General features: G+C 35.7%; 1 protein-coding gene across 2 annotated transcripts; it reads left to right on the forward strand.

Moving 5' to 3' along the window:
- Positions 1-289: 289 nt before the first annotated feature.
- si:ch211-198m17.1 (mucin-2) lies at positions 290-19,802 on the forward strand. Of its 2 annotated transcripts, none has more exons than XM_052551301.1 (13): positions 290-518; positions 8,067-8,153; positions 11,328-13,022; positions 13,107-13,208; positions 13,432-13,538; positions 13,917-13,975; positions 14,058-14,203; positions 15,001-15,135; positions 15,425-15,467; positions 15,765-15,802; positions 15,900-15,996; positions 16,127-16,316; positions 18,582-19,802. In XM_052551301.1, exons 1-13 carry the CDS (start codon positions 470-472, stop codon positions 18,702-18,704), a joined length of 2,871 nt encoding a protein of 956 aa, XP_052407261.1. In that variant the 5' UTR covers positions 290-469; the 3' UTR covers positions 18,705-19,802. The 2 variants fall into 2 exon arrangements, with proteins under 2 accessions (XP_052407261.1, XP_052407262.1); XM_052551302.1 differs by having other exon boundaries at positions 11,328-11,780.
- The last annotated feature ends 906 nt before the right edge of the window (positions 19,803-20,708 follow it).

Below are 20,708 nucleotides of genomic sequence, written 5' to 3' on the forward strand. Positions count from 1 at the left end.
GGAATAAAATGTTGTTGACCCTGGAACACATCTAACTCCGCAATATCAGGACGTACATTACAACATTGTTTTCATGACTGACTGCGATTTTGATCAAACAAACAAATAAACAAATGGGTTATTCCACAAGGGCTATTTGTTAAGATGATTAATATATACCTGCGTTTCTTAATGTGTGATATGTTGAAGAAGAAGAAGTGAATGTGTCATACTGATTTGAAGAGTCGTGTTTCGCAATAGCTGAAGTGTCCTCCCCCTGCAGGCGTATTTAACCCGCCGCCTCTCTGAAGCCACCTGTAGCGGATCTCTATCCTCCAAAGGAAATACACCTCCGAAAGCCACCGAGTTAACGGACCTAAAGCTCTTGACACGGAAGACGTCTTCTGTTTTCTTTCGTTCTTTATATCATTATCAGTAACTTTCATTATTGTTATTATTATTTGTATGAACGACATTTAAATAGAGAACTATGTTCCTGACGGGTCGACTATTCCTATTAATAGCAATCTCAACCTCAGGTAAGCCTGCAATCTGAGTGTTTTTGTGTGTGCTGATGGGTTTATTCCTATAGATATACAACAAGTAGTCTGCATTTGAAAATACATCATATTTTGTAGATTAACCATCGGGTAACGATCTGATTTGTGCCGTGACCTTGTTATGTTTTAAGGACCATGGACAGTCTCGTGTGTTGAAACTCCACAACTACATTGTAGTTTAATATTATTGCTCGCCTGGTGTTTAGAAGTGTTTGTGAGATACAAAACTTTCGCCTGGCAACACCAAACAAAACGTGAGGCACATATAAATGACCCGTGGAACGGACCCACGGAACTTTGACTTTCCGGATTTTAAACGAAATGAAGTAAGGGTTGCTCCACGATACTACAATCCTAGTGAGCTGACTACCTAGACAGCATTTTTACACATTATAGGATATAGCTAACTCATCGCTAACATTTGTCCCTCAAATGTACTTTTAAGGCTCTAAAACTAGTTGCTGAAGCAATGAAAGCATAATTAATTATATATATATATATATATATATATATATATATATATATATATATATATATATATATATATATATATATATACACACACACATATATATATATATATATATATATATATATATATATATATATATATATATATATATATATATATATATATATATATATATATATATATACACATATATATAGAAGAGCACCTTGACTTGATTTCATGTGAACTTTTTATATGGCTAGTTTAAATAGTCTTATACATTCAGTTTTTCCCTCTGTAAAATCTCTTTAAAAATATCTGTAATATATATATATATATATATATATATATATATATATATATATATATATATATATATATATATATATATATATAGTTTTTTTTTTTATATATCTCCAAATATCCAAATCAATATATATCATGATCACATGCAAATGTCATTGCTCACAGTTGTGGTCAATGGAAAACATTTTGAATAACTAACTTAATGATTCACAAAATTGTAGGTCTCAAAATGATGTAAAATTAAATTAATAATTAATAGTAATAATGCAAATTCATTTATTCTTGGATTATTATTCTCCACAATCAACTGTCTGAAAAAAAGAAAAAGAAGAAAAAGAAAGTTAATTTATTGTTTGTAACTCAATGTTCTTATTGGTTCTTATTGGATCTTTTAGTTCTTTTTGTTAATTCAGCCCTTTTTGACACTTAATCAAACCTAAATTTGAGTTTCAGTGCTACAAAGTTGTTGCATTTTGTTTGGTGTGAGGGTTAGTCTGTGGTGAGTCACTGTAGCATGACTTTGAGACTCTCCGATGTTCATTCACGCACACACACTTGGGTGTGAGTGAGCACTCTTGGGATCGGCACTCTTCACATCCTCTAGTTTAGCAGTTGCCATAGATATCAAATTTCCTTTGTTAATTCAGAATTTGTGCTTGTGTGTTGCAGCTCTGATTGTGTTCTTGCAGCCTTACTTTTACATTCACTGATCACAAACTGATACATTTACTCCATAAGTCCTAGTTAGATACATACTGTAATAAACTTGGCATATATATGGCACCACAGTATGTCACACCTCTTCCTTCAGGGCATGTTTGTGTTTCTAATAAAGTAAGTCCTACTGTGTGCATGTGTGTGTGTGTGTGTGTGTGTGTGTGTGTGTGTGTGTGTGTGTGTGTGTGTGTGTGTGTGTGTGTGTGTGTGTGTGTGTGTGTGAAGTTCCATGAGTGCAGTAAAAAAATAGCCTGTGGGTATGTCCTGTCTTTATGTCTGGCACCAAGTCCAGCTGTGTCCCACTGGTGGACCTGTCAAAGACAGAAAGCAAGGGAAAGAGAACATGACAAATAGATGGAAAGATGTCATGTGTGAGAGAAATGACAAACCTGTCTGTGAGAGAGAGAGAGAGAATATATAAAATATGGGATTAAAAGTAACCTACATATAAAAAGTGACTGTTCTTTTGAGTAATCATTTGAATCATTCACTCACCTGATTCGTTCACAAATACCAATTCATTTATGGAAAAAGCAAGTGACCATATGTTCTTAGAAAAAAAAAGTTCATAACTATTACTGAGGCAGTACTCTTTTAAAAGCTCCTTATATGTACCACATGTACAAATTAGTTAGTAATATGCACTTTTAAAGTACTTATAGGAACTATCGCAGCAGAATAGTTCCTATTAGCGTAAATACCTGCTTTTTGGCATGTTTGTCCTGCAAAAACTGGGTATGTTTTTTTGTGGTAGCCTGTATGGGAGACTAAATTAGCTTCTACTTCAGAGTAGGGTCAGCACAATAGGAAAAACGAGTGATGTAATTGGATGTTGACTGGCCTAACGCATGCCATATAAAACACTTCCATCTTACAAAGCAGTGTAAACATACAGTTCACATATACTTACTCCAGGAACATGGAAAACAGTGATAGATGGCTCTAATGTATACCATTTAAGTGGTAAATTAGGAACAGGTATAAGGTATGAAGAGTCATTAAAAAACAGAATCATTCGTTACCAAAACAAAGACCACTAAAGTGTGCTGCTAACTGCTCTGATTTAGCTTTGTTTGTGACTTTTTTTGTTTTGTTTGTGAACATTGTAGCTAGCAGTATTGTGTCTAAAATGTAAGTGCTATTGAATAGAAACTTCTTGTTTATTGAACTTTTGAAGCAAAGTCATTCAATTCTTTTGCCTCCTTGATACTTCAGTATGTTGTCAGAAACAGAGCTGGTGTTGTTGCTATTTTTAATGTGATGTTTTTGATATGCAATAAGTTAAATTATGTTATTGGATCATCTGAGGTCTGACTATGTGGGGCTGAGACACGGAGGATTGTGGAATAAGGCCCTTGTTTCAGCGCGAGCTCTAATCCAGGCAAAGTGCTGTAATGCTAATCTGGGATAAAGAAGCTCTCAAACACAACCAGTACAGTAAATGAATTAAGATTAGACTAAAATTACAAGGAGATAAATACAATTTTAACTATATACACAAATATATAGTTTTTTTTAATATATTTTTTTGTTTTCAGAAATGTTTTGTAATAACTTTTTTTGTAATCAGGCTGCTTCTCCTCTCCTCTCCTCTCCTCTCCTCTCCTCTCCTCTCCTCTCCTCTCCTCTCCTCTCCTCTCCTCTCCTCTCCTCTCCTCTCCTCTCCTCTTCTTCTCATGTTTTTGAGATGAGAGGTTGTAAACCTGCTCGTTTAATTGGACAGTACAGGCTCACTGTGCTCTAACTGGACATGATTGAGTGTGAGTTTGTCTAGTTTGTACTAGCCCAGAAGTGCTTCTCCAGGGAACCATCTGTTGCCTAAGAGCCATTTGGAGCTTTGTAAGCCTTTGTAAGAGAGAATAAGGGAGAGTATATGGCATTATAATGGCTTGTTGTGTGTACTAATGGCAAAATCAACATTAGTTTTAGACAGGAAGAGGAAGTGTGGTTAAGGAACCTTAAGAGAGAGGAAGTTAATATTTAAAACAAGGCATGTAGCTTAAGTGCTACTTATAACTAGATACTAAAGAAGATTTGAGTGCTTTGTGCATATGAAAAAATCCCACTACAGTGTTAATGTGTTGTGACTGGATGCCAAGATGTTGCTCTGAAGTTTATAATGCTTCCTTGGTTTGTTATCATGGTGGGGTTGTTAGCATGTTGCTGCGTGGTTTCTAGGGTGTTGCTGCTGGTCCAAATTAAAAGTACATCAATATGATTATTGCATGTTCCTAACTTAAGGTTAGCAGTGTTCATTAAATAGTAATATTAATTGTGATGATGTTAATTGTTATTTTAATTTAACTCATGGCTCTCTCACACAAGTCAGTAATGTATCATTTATTTAATAATAATTGTTATTATTTAGTTAAATATTCACTTGTTTCATGAAGCACTTTTGTTTTAAAATCACAAAATCTTTATATTGTGAAGTAGTTTTAGAGCACCAGGAACTCTAAACAGAGGTCACGTAGCTCTAAATGAGATAAAGCCATGTGAAGGAGGAACAGACGTAGTGTGGGAGAGTATGTCTGTGCCAGTAGAGAGAGAAACGGAAGATAAGATAGTGGAACAATAATGTCAAGGCTGAGTATGTAACAATGTTAGGGAGGATTGTTAGGTAAATACTGAACTCATGCAATTTTTGGTGACCTCTTACATCTGCTTTTATTAAAGTAGGCAGATTGTGAATGTGTCTTCTTCTCTAAGGAACTTTAAACTGGTCATATATATAAAAAAATGGGTTTATGGCAACAATTACAAACCACAAAAGCATGTTAATCTTCTGGATGTAATAAAGTAATAAATTATTAGAAGGGGAACATTATTTGTGGGATAAATTGTGCCAGATGCTTTTTGGGTGAACAAATGCTACTACCTTAATTCATACATTTTAAATAAAATAAAATCCAAAACTTGATTCACTACATAATGACAATCCCTGAAATTGTTTAATAGCGAGTTAATTGTATTGCCCCATGATTCATTTCATGGGGCAATCTTAGGAAAGTTGTGTCACTAGATGACGTTTTTAATGGTACATTTTCATGACCCTCTTTTAGAAGCCTTTTTATTCCATTGTTAAACATTGAAGTATATGCATTTTAGCATCTAATTTCCTCATTTTTAGAGGACAACTTAGAGACATAGTTCATCCAAAAATGAAAATTGTGTCATCATTTACTCACCATTATGACTTTATTTCCTCTGTGGAACACAGAAATATATTTAGAAAAATCACTCTGCTTTTATTTTTTTTGTCCATACAAAATGAAGTCATTGGTAACTAAAACGAATGATGGCAGAATTGTAACTTAGTTTATTTTATCTTTAAGTGAAAAGTGGCACAATGTATCCCACCCCCACCCCATTAAACTGCATGCAAAGTAAAAATGTGACTGGGAAAACATTGGTTCTAAAAAATATGTGAAAACATCAGATAACATTGTGTGGAGACTGACGTACTGTTCTACTCACACCCTTGCTGTAAAAAAAAGGGGTGTAAACAACAGTTCCCGTTCCATGGTTGTTAAACTATGATTCTGTATATTCAAATACATTGATTGCCTGCTTTATCTGTAGCTGCGGAGCAACAGAATATCTGGCTCAATCAGCAAATGCATACAAGGAAACATAATTTTACAAAATTAAAGTATATTTAACAGCTTGTCCGATAACCGAAACTCATCTTTGGCTATTGACTCGAACAAAGCCTATTTTCTTATTTAACAAAAGTTTTTAATTGAGCCGCGGCATGAATGGAGGAAATAATTAAACCGAGTGAAAGGGCAATCAGTGTGTGTCAGAGAAAGCCTGACATGGTCTTTGTGTTGGGTTATGAGAATGAGAAGGTTGCGTGTGTTTTAGAGAGCCAGGATGATAGTGAGTGTGGGTGTGTGTGTTTGTCTGTGGGAGGTGGAGGTGAAAGCAGTTCACAGTTGTTAGGTTTTCCTGCCGCCTGGTGTCAAGCTTGCTGCTTTGAAGCAGAGAGCCACGACTGCAGAAGATCCCAGCCTCAGGGCATCTCAGATCTGCCTGTCAACCCCCACATTTAACTCTCCCTCACACACACAACCCATCTTATTTTGTCTTTCTTACACTGTCTACTGTGTATGTTCTGTCAAAAACATATCATTGGCTTTATGTAACGTTGCTACATATATAGCAAAGACAGGTACAACACAGTAAAGAACAGATTTTGCACTTAAGCTTATTGGAACATAGTTCGCAAACCTAGTGGGTATGTTTTTGTGTGAGAGGGAGTGAGACACGCTCAAAGGTCATTTTATACCTGCCATAGACACACACTGGTTGAGAAATAGAGGTCTTTCTAGATAGAGGACAGAGTGTTGAGACATCAGCTACTCTGGTAACAGATCAGAAGTAACCTGAAAGAATGTGAGCGAGTGGTTGACTTCTCGGTTAACCTTTACAGATGTATCATGTGAGTGCACTCATCAGGCTAGGAGTCTGTATTAAGTTGACTAACAACTAATTAACTGACCTTAAAGTTGTTGATCCTTAGTGCCACCTCTTATTTGGAATTTTTTAGAATGCTCAATGAGCGAGTTGCATAATGTAAAGACGTTGTCTTAAGAGCTAGTTTGACCAACTAGCAGTAGACAAGGTGAAATTACATTCAAATTAGACCAGTCTACCTTTTTGTAGATAAATTTGAAGTTACAACTAGTGTTGAAGAACAAAATGACTCTATGTATTGATAGTCCTGTTGTTGTCTTTGTATTCTTAAATAAAAATGTATGACTTTCCTTTTCCATTGACTTCAATTAGTATTTGACCAATAGCTAACTAGATTTAAAACTAGACGTTTTTGTCATTGCAAAGCTTCTAAGAAATGGTTTTATATATATATATATATATATATAGTTAAGTTAATATATAAAATTTAACTTAGAAATAAAAACTCATTGCTCATGAATCATTGCTGTCCAGGCCACTATTACCTTCATATAAGAGATCATATGTTTTTAGTCAGTTCAATTAACTTGGTACATTCCAGTAAGATCACATCTGACCTGACCTCTGCTCTGCTCTGGTCAGAAGTGAAGTCTTTTGTGCTCTTTGACCCAGACAGCCTCATTTCTCATTCAGACTTAGTTTTCTAGTACTGGTTTGAGCTAGAACTGGACCATACTTAACCCACTCATCTCCTTTGTGTCTGGAAAGGATTAGCAAGTAGGCTAATCACTCTAAGTCATGCACTGCCCTTGGGAAAACACACAAGATGTTGTACTAATGTCATGTTTAATACAAAAATGTGGGATTATAGGGTATTTTTAGCTGTATATATCTGTTTTATACTTTACATAATATATATATATATATAGAATCAGATATATATATATATATATATTGTGCCTCTAAGTCTGTTGATCTTTACCAGCAATACGGCCTTCAATCCACAGGAAATGTGAACATCATTTGCTTAAAACGCGGTTCTCTTGAGACATGGCCCATGCACTGCTATGTATTATCCATCTAAAGTGATCCATTAAACCGGATTTAACTTTTACAAAGGTCTCTCAATATGGTGTGAGTGTTTAATGTGTGAGTGTGTAGTTGTGTGGAAAATAGTTAATAAGTAATTGGACAGTTATGCAAATAGCAGAAGAGTTCTTAATTTATCCATCTTTCTTTTTTTTCAGTGTTTGGATTTAAAAATTTAAAAATCTAATTTAAAAAGCAAATAATAAAGTAATATTAGAATCATGACATCTATATCTGTGTGTTCTGAAGTTCACTTTTTTTCTTGTTAATCTATTGTTTTTTGTGTGTGTGGTTGCTAAGAAATAAGACAAGCAGCATATAACTGCAGATGACAGTCACTCTGTATGACAGTTTTTTTCTTGGAAATGTATGAATTTACTTGTGTAGTTGCTGTGTTTCACAGTGAATAGTACATTATTGCTTAATTAGAAACTGGGTGTGGCTGATTGGATTACATGTAACAGACAAGAAATGAATGAAGATTGAAACTTGTGTTCCAAGATTGTATGTATTTGTTGTACATATGTATCTCTGTTTCTACACAGCTGTAATAGGCACATCCACTGTGAGCACAGATTCATCCAATAATTCGACAGACAGCCCGATCAGTGCTTCCTCTACTGCTACTGTTGGTAAGAGCACATTCACTGCATACAACACAAAACACCAGTTAGTTCAGTCATTAGAATATTTAATTCCAAATCCTCTGTTACAGATTAAGTTATCATATAAGACATTATTATATAGAGTAACGCATACAAAAACCTTAGCTTCTTCAATAAATTATTTGTGTTAATATGGTGTTGCTTCAGATGTTCCATGAAGCAGAACTGTTTCCTCATAATATATTTGATCTTTCTTATAAGTGAAAACAATTTTGTAAACATTCTTTCATTTTCTCATTCAAGTCATTCAAAGTTCAGTCATTCTGTCCTCGATTGCCACCCAAGCGTTGCATATTCTTCTGATAACAGTTTAACCAGAACCCCTCTTCGTTGTTCAGTGTACACCATTGCTTATATAAGAACCAAATCCTTTCTCTTGTTGTTGTATTGTCTTTTGTGTGTTTAATAAAGTGAGGATGGGCTTTAAGCATTTTAGAGGAGCAGCTACTACCTACAGCTATATATAATTACGGTCAGAGGCTATTTGCACTTAGCATAAATGCAATATTTACACAGTGCAAATAGCAATGGATTCTATTTTCCACTTTTCAAATATTTCCAATTTTTCCAATAAACATTTCCGATCTGATATGTGATGGGAAAAACAGGAGAAGAAAGAGTTCGGTAAAAAAGGTGGATTTTAACTTGGATCAACTGCATAAATTTTTTTTGACACACTCTTTACTGCCTACTTTACCAATACTGAACAAATATTTAAATGTAAAGTCGGCAACACCAAAGCTCCAAGGGTATCAAAAATGTATTGTTTAAAGGGGGGGTGAAATGCTCGTTTTCACTCAATATCCTGTTAATCTTGAGTACCTATAGAGTAGTACTGCATCCTTCATAACTCCAAAAAGTCTTTAGTTTTATTATATTCATAAGAGAAAGATAGTCTGTACCGATTTTTCCTGGAAAAACACGACCGGCTGGAGGCGTGACGTGTGGGCGGAGCTAAAGAATCACGAGCGCCAGTAGGCTTTTGCGTTGAGAGCGTTTGGAAGCTGTGACACCGTGAGAACCAAACCAACCAAAACAAACCCTAGCTAACAGTAGGATTCAGCGTATATTTATGATCCAGAATCAGATCCAGAGGCTGAAATTTAACAAGAGCAGCATCAGCAACGACGTCTCTATGTGGTATGTACTGAAACTGTATATATTTGCTTAGCGGTTTTGGAAAATGACTAAGTTCCACTTTTTTTTTTTTTTTAAGCTGTACATGTGGAAAGTGCAGTTTGATGACAACATCGCATGTTGTTTACTTGATGTGCTTACGCACCGATAGCTAAGTTAACAACACAGAGATATTTGAAGCAGTTTTACTCACCGCATGCGGTTCCAACACATGATCGTGACCCTTTTTCGTTGGGACTGCATTATCCTTAAGAAATAAACGATGTGCAAATCCGGCGTCAAACTGGGCCTTGTTTGTAAAACAAGCATCTTCGAAATGCAGGGAACAAACAAGAACACTTGCACAACTCCGTTGATGCTCTGTAAAAATAAACTCCATCCACTGGTCCCTTAATGCTGTTTCTCTTTAGGTAATCTGTGCAGGGTTGTCTTGCCCTGGCAACCAAAAACACACTTCTTTTGTGACTTTTCGAGACGCTCTCGCTCTGATCAGTGAATGCCTGTTGTGCTCTCAGTGCTCTGCTATACGGGAGCGCACGCTCTTCCGGCAGAAGTGCCCTTAGGACCCATATAAGGAAATTCCGCTCCATCTAACGTCACACAGAGCCATACTCGAAAAAAAACTTTCCGAAACTTGTGACAAACCGGAAGGAGTATTTTTGGAACAGAAATACTCCTTCAAACGTACAACTTAATTTTTGAAACTTTGTCCATGTTTAGCATGGGAATCCAACTCTTTAACAGTGTAAAAAACTCAGTATGCATGACATAGCATTTCACCCCCCCCTTTAAAAACTATCGCATAACGTATGTGACGTATGTCATTGTTGTGATATTATTATGATAATATTATACGGTTATGTGACATTTAATTACTTGGAGGTTGGCCTATAAAGATTGGTAAATCAGTGTTGTTCATTTGTCTGATGAAGAGCCTGCCTGCTCGAAATGTCATGCGATAGCCTGCCTGCTATGCGATAGTTTTTAAACAATACATTTTTGATACCTTTGGAGCTTTGTTGTCGCCAACTTTACATTTAAATATTTTTCTGCTTGATTTTGGTCAACAAGGCGAGCTATTTGCACTTTTATCTTAGCTGGGAACAATGTCTGAGACGACCATATTCCAGTTAAAAAGTCAGAAAATCAAGATGACTGCATCCATTGGTATCAATAACAGTTTATAAAATACATAAAAATGCATGATACCGTTACCGAAGTATCATATCCACAGTTAGCTGATTGGATAGCACTGGGTGCACCACTGTGTTTCTTAAGACTAACAGAAGTCTTAATGGGCAGTCGTGGCCTAATGGTTAGAGAGTCAAACTTATAACCCAAAGGTTGTGGCTTCAAATCTCAGGTCCGGCAGGGATTGTAGGTGGGGGGAGAATAACAAGCACTCTCTTCCACCCTAAATACCATGACCCTTGAGCAAGGCTCTGAATCCCTGGGTGCTGCTGCAACATAGCAGCCCACTGCTCTGGGTGTATGTGCACTTGGATGGGTTAAATGCAGAGCACAAATTCTAAGTATTTGTCACTTCACTGTGATAAGAACCAATGTATTACTTTAGTTTCAGTTACTGTTGATGCATCGAACAGCTATTTTGCATTCTGAATTTGAGGTTGTTGCAAATACTCAGAGTTGAAACATTGACTTGGGGAGTGTGCTGCAGTTAAAAGTTCCAACTAGGAAGTCTGAATTCTGACTTTAGAGTATAAATGGAAGACTTGTTACCTTGTAAGGTGATGGAGGGGTATATTGTTTTAACTTTCAGCCAGACTGACCAAGCCAACTAACCCAACCCTAACCCCCCCAAAAAAATAAATAAAAATAAAAATCCATTGTGCACTTCTTTGATTAAGTGTACCAGGCTGACACAAAAACACTTGTGAATGGCTGTATGACACATGTTCAGATTTGTCATTTTATGCTGCTTTTGAAATCTTCATGCAATGATCTTTTTTCTGTTTCTGATTATGTGTTTGTGGTCATCAACAGCAGTAACAAGCATTCCATCTGAGAATACAACTGCACCATTCACAAACAATGCCACCACCCCACCGCTGTCGACGCATGCTGGTAATGGCACATCTCTACCTTTATCTACTCAAGGCAAGGTGACAGGCTCGTCTACAGTTGCACCAGAACAGGCTACCAGTTCATCAGTGAGTACACCAGGAAATGCCACAGTTTCACCTGCACCTGTAACAACAGCAGTGGCCAACTCCGCAAGTCCAGTTGTACCTACACTGGAGAATGCTACAGACCATCCTGTAACTTCACCAGGCAATGCCACAACTACTCCTTTACCTGAGCCAGGCAACAGCACAACCCCACCCCAAACTACAAAAGCTAATGACACTACTCCTCCCATTAGCACACCAAGCAACAGCACAGCTTCACCAATTACAACACCAAGCTATGTAACAGTTACAACACAGACTACAACAGGTAATGTTACAACAGCAAACATTGCAACTACTCCACGCTTAACCACAGATATTTCAAACATAACTACACCAAATGCTACTGCACCACCCCTAACTACAACAGTAAATGCAACTGCACCACAATTAACTACAACAGTAAATGCTACTGCACCACCCCTAACTACAACAGTAAATGCTCCTGCACCACAACTAACTACAACAGTAAATGCTACTGCACCACAACTAACTACAACAGTAAATGCTACTGCACCACCCCTAACTACAACAGTAAATGCTACTGCACCACAACTAACTACAACAGTAAATGTTCCTGCAACACAACTAACTACAACAGTAAATGCTACTGCACCACCCCTAACTACAACAGTAAATGTTCCTGCACCACAACTAACTACAACAGTAAATGCTACTGCACCACCCCTAACTACAACAGTAAATGCTACTGCACCACAACTAACTACAACAGTAAATGCTACTGCACCACAACTAACTACAACAGTAAATGCTACTGCACCACCCCTTACTACAACAGTAAATGCTACTGCACCACAACTAACTACAACAGTAAATGCTACTGCACCACCCCTAACTACAACAGTAAATGCTACTGCACCACAACTAACTACAACAGTAAATGCTCCTGCAACACAACTAACTACAACAGTAAATGCTACTGCACCACCCCTAACTACAACAGTAAATGCTACTGCATCACAACTAACTACAACAGTAAATGCTACTGCACCACCCCTAACTACAACAGTAAATGCTACTGCATCACAACTAACTACAACATTAAATGCTACTGCACCACAACTAACTACAACAGTAAATGCTACCGCACCACAACTAACTACAACAGTAAATGCTACTGCACCACCCCTAACTACAACATTAAATGCTACTGCATCACAACTAACTACAACATTAAATGCTACTGCACCACCCCTAACTACAACAGTAAATGCTACTGCACCACCCCTAACTACAACAGTAAATGCTACTGCAGCACCACTAACTACAACAGTAAATGCTACTACACCACCTCTAACTACACCAGGGAGAAACGCAACAGTAAACACTACAACACCACCCATAGCTACAACAGGAAATACTACAACAGGGAATGCTACCCAACCAACTCAGTCTACACCAGGAAATGCTACTATACCATCCATAACCAACTCAACGACTGGACCCACTGTTTCTACTACTAACCCAACTAACACTGCAACCACACCAGGTGTGTTTGAATTAACGTGTTGTGTGACTGTATATTGCAAAGTAATTCTGAGTAATGAGGAGTTTACATCTTTTTTTCTTTTAGCTACCTGTCCTACAGTGACCTGCCCACCACTCAGTGTCTGTGTGAAATCCATCTGTCAGTGTGTGACAGGAACTATTCCTTTAAATAACGCCTGTGTGGAAAGTACGTAACTGATGCCTAGCCTCTTGGCAAATTATACTCTTTCTTAGGCTGGACCATGGGTCATTACAAAAAAAATCTTTCTATATTTAATTGTTATATAAATCATATGATTACAGTGATTATTAGGAAGAATCTTTGTAGTAAAAAGACTAAAAGACAAATAGTGTAAACACTTTAACACCCCCACTCTCTCTCCTCACACATAAAATGTGTTTATTTCCAGCTAAAACCTTCCCTAGTGCACTGCGGGTGAACCGCACTTTTGTAGAGGCTATGAACAATCCACAATCACCTGAATTTCAGAAAATTGCTAAAGAGATCATTGTTGTGGTAGGTCACAAACTTACATTACAATCTGGTCTATTAACTTAAACATTTCACTTTTAAATATTTATTTTCATTTACTGGAACCATGTGCAGTTGGCAATATAGAAACGTTTTTATTTAAATAAATATAAAGTAAATGTCATTATTTAGTGTACTAAATATGTAACATACCATATGCAACATTCTTATTTAGAATTAAAAAAAAAACAACAAATTTTGGTAAATACAACATAAATAAGGAATGCGTCATTATAACTGCATTTATTCTTTGAGTTTCAAATAGAACTGATCATATTATAGTTATATTCAGAGTAAAAATTTAATTATTGCGTTGTATTGCCTTGAGCCGTAATCATTACACTTCTTCCCTTTCGCAAATAGGTAAATGAAGCTCTGCGTAACCAGTCAAACTACATTAGCAGCACAGTAACTACGTTGACGTAAGTGACCCTTTGTAACACTTCTCTCTTACACATTTGTATCATATTTGCAGAATACTCATCTCTATGTAAACACTTACAGGCCTGGCAGCGTAGTGGCCACAGTACACAGTTTTTTTGAGCCCAATTCTCCAGTCACACAGGCAATGGTTACAACTGCCATGACTGATGCTATAAATAATTGTGAGACGACAAGCTGTGGCATTCTTGCTAATGCCCAATACAAAGGTGAGTGACTTGAAAATATGTATTATATAAGCTGTGATTTGAAAACAGTGAAACAGGCGCATTAATGCCCACATAGAAAATAATACAATACATTATACTAGTTTCACAAATATGCTGCTCTCACATAATTATATAAAACTATTTTCATATTAAATCATTCTTTATTTACATTTACTTTATTTGACAAACATTTAAAACATTAATTCCTGTTTAGGCAACAAATTACCTTAAGAGCATGAAGTACAGTACTTTGTTCAGTTCCACAAAAATTGACAAAGCAACTTCTCTTGCTGTATTAAACTGCTAAATATTGTTCCTCAAATAAGAATACAATACAGGGCCAAATATGGGGTGTTTAGAGATGTTTAGCCATGACTCTGGCCATGTTTTGTAATTGTGACCATTCTAGATCACATAATAGATGTTTCTGTATCACTGAAATATACTGGAGTTTTCTACATTAAATTCTTTCAAGATACTGATATCACCACTGACTATGCTACCATCTATAACTAGCTCATTGCTAAACAATTTTATTAAATGTTTAAATATTATGCACAATTGTTTGCAATTATAATCCATGGAGCTTTTTATGACTTCATATTAAATAAGTCATAAAACGCGACATGCATTATAATTGCTAAATGCTTTAATATTTAGAGTAAGTATTTAGAAATAAATTTTTTACATTGCAGGACCATTTAAAATTAAACATAATTGAAACGTAAAGGACATGAGATAAACACTTTCCGCCATGCATCTATCTAAACAACTACTTACTGTCTCTTTCTTTATAGCAACCAATTTGTGTGACCAAAATCCTCCTCCTTGTGATACTAACACTACATCGTGTACGGCCAACGATGGGACACCTATATGTACCTGCAAAGCTGGCCATGTATCTAGCTCTTACCAGCCCAGAAGCTGCACAGGTGAGTGTGTACTACCACGTGTGTTTGTGTGTGCATATCATAATCATCTGTGACCACCGTGAAGAATGAATACAATTAAGAAATAAAACATAAATCAATAATTGATACAGTTTCAAGGTGAGAAAGATGTTTTTTGACTGGTAGATTTCTTTGATTCTGCAAATATTGGCAGGTATAGGAATCACACACATCTGAGACAAAACATAGTTTAGTTCATGTTTTTTTTTCTGTCTGCTCTACCATCTTTCTATGATTCTGTCTATTTACTATTTACTAATTATTTTCACAGTTTGCCCTAGTGGCTACAAAGCGGAGAACAACACCTGTGTTCGGTGAGAACTATTTAATTTCTTTGTTCACACTATCATTTTAGTAAAACAAAGTCTTTGAGTTACTTATCTGTTCCATTTATTGGAACCACAGTCATACAACTCAACTCAAACATGAATGTTCAGAAATACTTGATGGCTTCCTTGTCACAAACTTAGCTGCTCTATTCAATGATCAGTGTATTGTAATAGAAACTACTGCCCCCTTGTGTCAAGGCAATATTACAACAGTCATATAACTGCAGAAGTGCAGATAAGTGTAAGCATGTTCATGCCCTTATTTAATTTCTTTTTTAACAGATGCCCATTTGGCTATTCTGGATTCAACTGTGATGACTGTAAGATATTATTATTACATTATTTCTTGATTCTTAACCATTAAAGTAATCATTTTGTATGTATATGTGTTTCTAATGACCTTGTCTCTCTGTGTAGCCTCTTTGTTGGCTCTAGTGGTAGTGGCGTGTGTGTTAGGGGGAATTCTGCTCATTGTGATTTTGGCTGTTCTCATTTACATCTGTGTGACTCGTTGGTGAGTGTTCATGATACGACAGGAATAGGACGTGCATTTGAATGTCTCTGTGCGAGAGACTTTTATGCTTGTTTATGGATCTACATATCCCACTTGTTAACAATTTGTGTGTTTATTGTTTATTTCACAGCAATAAGAAGTCAAGCAGCAATTATTTCAACAGCCCGTACCCTGCTGAGGAGTTCCAGGCCGCGTGGCCCACTCAGGGCATCACCCGTATTCCACGTGTCAATCTGACATCTAATTCCAGCATTGATGCCACTGGCAACAGTCTAGAGATGTCTGAAGAGCCAGGAAAGAAAGACTACAGTAATGGATTGGTGAGTACATCCTTTCAGTCAAAACTTCACAAATAATTAATAACCAGTTAACCTTTTGAAGCAGTTACACTTATCTGTAACTTACAGTGGGTTTTGTACTGCTTCAAAGACAAGCTTATGTGTGGACATTTTTTTACAGAATAACTGTTGTAAAATTTAAGTATGCATATACACTACTGTTTAAAATTTGGGGGCAAATTTCCACAAAAATAAATAAAGAAATATTAATAATAATTATATTGTTTTCAACATTGATAATAAGAAATGTTTCTTGAGAAAACCTACATATTAGATCATTTGACTGAAAATTCAGCTTGGCCATCACAGGGAAAAATGTATAATAAAAATGTAATATATATTCTAAAAAAAAAAAGCATTTATTTTAAATTGTAATGATATTTCACATTTTTTACTGTGTATTTTAATAAAATATGCAGCCTTGGTAAGCATACGTGATGTCTTTCAAAAAACATTAAACCATTTTTACAGGCCCCAAACTTTTACAGTAGTGTAAAATTATATTCACAATATTATTTTATATTGCTTACTTTATATTATGAATTATACTTATTTTCTTTTTTTTTTAATTTTAAGAAATGACCCCACTGTAAGTTGAAATTCTTCTATTAACCTGCATGTGCCCTGTGATTCTAACACCAATCATAGAATCAGCCACGTGACAAATATATCTCAATATCTGTTCAATCAAACCCTTGTCCATTTGCAAATCTTTACTCTGCCTGCCCAGCTGAACTCCAATGACATACTCCTGATTGATACAAAGATTGGATTATGCTAACTTTCTTCTACGTATTTCTTGGCTGAATAATTGAAGGCCATTATGAGAAAATGTATTCCTAACAATGGCACATATAAAGAGGGTCTATTGCATTAGTGAAACAATTGCATTTGTGGTTAGCTGAATGCTAACCGTATAACATAGTACTTGGGAAACTGGACTATCCCTGAGTATAATTCATAACTTTAATATATGAAATCAGAATTTAATTATAATGGATGTACAAGTTTTGTGATGGTTATCTAGTAAACAAACCTCTTTGTGTGTGTGTGTCTGTGCACATATTAATGGTTGTTGTGTTGTGTATGTGGTGTACCGTATATGGGCTTGCTTTCTCCTCACTCCAAACACTATGACTATAGAAGATTGGAGGAAAGGTAAGTCAGTGACTCCTGGTGTGTCCTGGTGTGTCGTCAGGGATGGTAAAAGGCAGGGACGGTCCACTGATACATATATGAATGCACAACATACCAGCTGTGGTTCCGCCTTAAACTGAAAAGAGTCAGTTGCATTACTGAAATGCTCAACAGATGGCTGTAGGAAAGGAAAGTCCCATCTCACAGTTAAAATAGACAGCTAAAATGTTTAAAAAAAAACTTTCTATTTGTCTAAGAATCCTGAAAAAAATTATAATAAGCAGAACAATTGTTTTTTTCATATTGATAATACTAAAAAATGTTTCTTGAGCATCAAATCAGGATATTAGAATGATTTCTAAAAGATCATGTGAAACTGAAGACACTGAAAGCTGGAAAGTCAGCTCTGTAATCACAGGAATAAATACATTTGAAAATAACAATATTTTAAACTTTTCATATTTTTTACTATTACTGTATTAAATAAATGCAGCCTTGGTGAGCATAAGATACTTAAAAAAAAAAAAAAAAAAAAAAAAGATCGTACAGACCCAAACCTTTAATATTAGTTATTAATTTCCATAAATTTGGATCTTTCATGGCTTGTATGGTTGAAAACTGCATAAGAAATATGTCTGCCAAGTGAACTGGCTTGCTTTAAAAGGACCTTGGTCTTCAAGTTCTTTCATGTAAAGGAATATTTTGGGTTAAATACAACTATAAGTTAAAGTGTGCACCTTCTGCAGCATTAGCATTACCAAAATAATGAACATACCACCAACAACACCTTTGTCATCAACTATGTATTTAACCTAGAAGGAATATTCCTTTATTTTTGCTCTATTTGCTTTATTTTGCCTCTTTTCTCTTTGTGACTGGCATCTTGTCACAAAGAGAGGTGTATTACTGTCGCGTCTGGGATGAGATCTTAATTTTGATCTCTGGTTTGACCTGTTTGCATGCCATCATAAGCTTTGCATGAATTTTTAAGCTAGTTATTGTGTTTTTCCTGCATGCTGGTATTATAAAATGAGATGTGCTGAGAGAATGAAGCATTGTGGGTTGTGTTTACCTGTTTGTGGCTAAAATGAACTATCATTTCTTCTGCAGTCGGGCTCGTTTGACCTCACAACAGATGGTATGAGGACCTTTAAGGACATAAACCCCACACGCTACTCTTATCTGGTGGGTCATGAAAACCCCTATTTTATACATGGAGATGAGAAGAGATGAAGAAAACAGCAGAGAAAGCCAGTGGACAAGAAAAGAGTGCAGTAGCACCTTGAATTATTAAAAAGGCCTTGGATCAAAATGTTTCATGAATGTTAACGCTGTCAAAACCATACAGCTGATCACAGACTCAAAGTGCATACACAAACAGCATTTGAGAGATACGTTTATATATATATATATATATAAATTTTACTGTTTTAATTCCAAATTTCTTTCACCCAGGATAAAGTACTCACTTCTTAAAAGTGCATTGATGATTGGGTTTTCCAAGCAAAAGCTTGATAAACGTGTCCTGTGTTTGACAATGTGAGATGAATGCTTAACCACTCGTCTTTTTTTTTCACTTCTTGTTTTGTCTGCACATTTCATATTCAGAGTTTTGTTATCAGACAGAGATCATTCATGTATTCTGTGGTTTTCAACACAAAATAATTTATTATAAAGGATGTAATATTAAACCATATTTTGGCATATTTTATTTAAATTTCTCATCTGTGGAAGCAATAAGGTCAGAATATATAATGTAATCCAGTAGTACTAATGCATCTGATCTATATTCTGACAGTAACTGCACTTTGTAGGAGACAACATGCAATGTCTGTTGTGTGTGTGTGTGTGTGTGTGTGTGTGTGTGTTTTAAGATTTATCTGTCAGAAAGACAGAACTGGTACATTCAGTTATGCATTTTTGGTTGATATCTCCTCCAAAGAATTAATTTATTTTATGCCAGGACAATGCATGCCACCAGAAATTGATCTCTGTGCCTGACTGTGATGTTTTCTTTTGAATAGGAGAATTATGCAATGATGATGAATAAACAACAATGTGTCCTTTGTAGTCGTGCCAATATATTTATTTAAAACAGAACATGGCACTGTTTACTCAGCTGTCTGTTTGCTTCATATATATATATACATATATATAATTATAATTATATATATATATAATTATTTATGTGTAGCTGGGATATTTTCTACCTGTACATAAAGCTTTTGTAAAAAAAAAAAAAAAAAAAAAGTTATGCTCCTTGTATGAAGTGTTTCATATTGTTCTGTATAATGAAAGGAAATAAATTTCTAAAGATATAGTTATCTACAATTTGACTAATTATTCTTGTATATGCCTCCACATTTTTTTTTTTTTTTTTTTTTAAATATTGGTTTATTACCTTTTCTTAAATACATGGCCGCAGTAGCATTTGTTTTATTTGGTAACAATCATCATAAAATCAAATTTTCAAATCCGTTAAATCCATTGTTTAATTCTGAAAAGTTATAAGTTTTCAGTACCTGAATATACATTTTCAAATAAAAATGCTGTCCGTATAAGAGAAAATAACATACACACTATAAATTTTAAAGATATACTGGGAAAATAGCCATTTAAAAAGATTACCTTTTATTACCCATGAGTGTGTGTGTGTGCATGTGTGTGACAGAGTGACTCTTGTAAATCTTTTCCTTAGAGTCAGATCAGTTGTAACAGATGTCTCTGAATTAATTAGACAGAAGCCCCAAACAAGCCTTTCAACCCTTGACGACCCCTGTACCCGTTAATGAGGGCCTCTGACTGAAGAACATCCATATTATTTATGCAATGCTACTGTGTCAAAGAAGACCACATGGCCCTATGCAAAGCACACACTGGGTTACACACACGCCTGCACGCCTATCTAACTATTTTAAAACACTATAAGGATTCTAAAACTTTCTGTTCTTGTTTCTTGCTCAAATTTAAATTAAGGCGTAATTAAAACATCAACAACAACAACAACAACAAAAACAATCAGATTTTCGATAAGGTCTTATATTTTGAACCTTACTGTACCTAAAATGACCCATACTACAGCTCAGGACTACACTAAACCCAGCTTTGGACTGTGGATTAATCCATCTACAATCTCACACACACTCACATGTAAATACACTGCATGCCTATGCAAGAGCGAGGAGGGGGATGTGGAGGGCCTCTACCTCCATGTCTTCCATCTGACTGCGAGTGAAT

This window comes from Carassius gibelio, chromosome B3 (genome assembly GCF_023724105.1).
Source record: "Carassius gibelio isolate Cgi1373 ecotype wild population from Czech Republic chromosome B3, carGib1.2-hapl.c, whole genome shotgun sequence".
NCBI lineage: Eukaryota > Metazoa > Chordata > Actinopteri > Cypriniformes > Cyprinidae > Carassius > Carassius gibelio.

Excerpts from the sequence above, each read along its gene's own strand:
- si:ch211-198m17.1 (XM_052551301.1), top strand. The coding sequence starts at position 470 with ATGTTCCTGACGGGTCGACTATTCCTATTAATAGCAATCTCAACCTCA. Across the intron at positions 13,023-13,106 it reads TAACACTGCAACCACACCAG|CTACCTGTCCTACAGTGACC; the intron begins GTGTGTTTGAAT and ends TTTTTCTTTTAG. Across the intron at positions 13,209-13,431 it reads AAATAACGCCTGTGTGGAAA|CTAAAACCTTCCCTAGTGCA; the intron begins GTACGTAACTGA and ends GTTTATTTCCAG.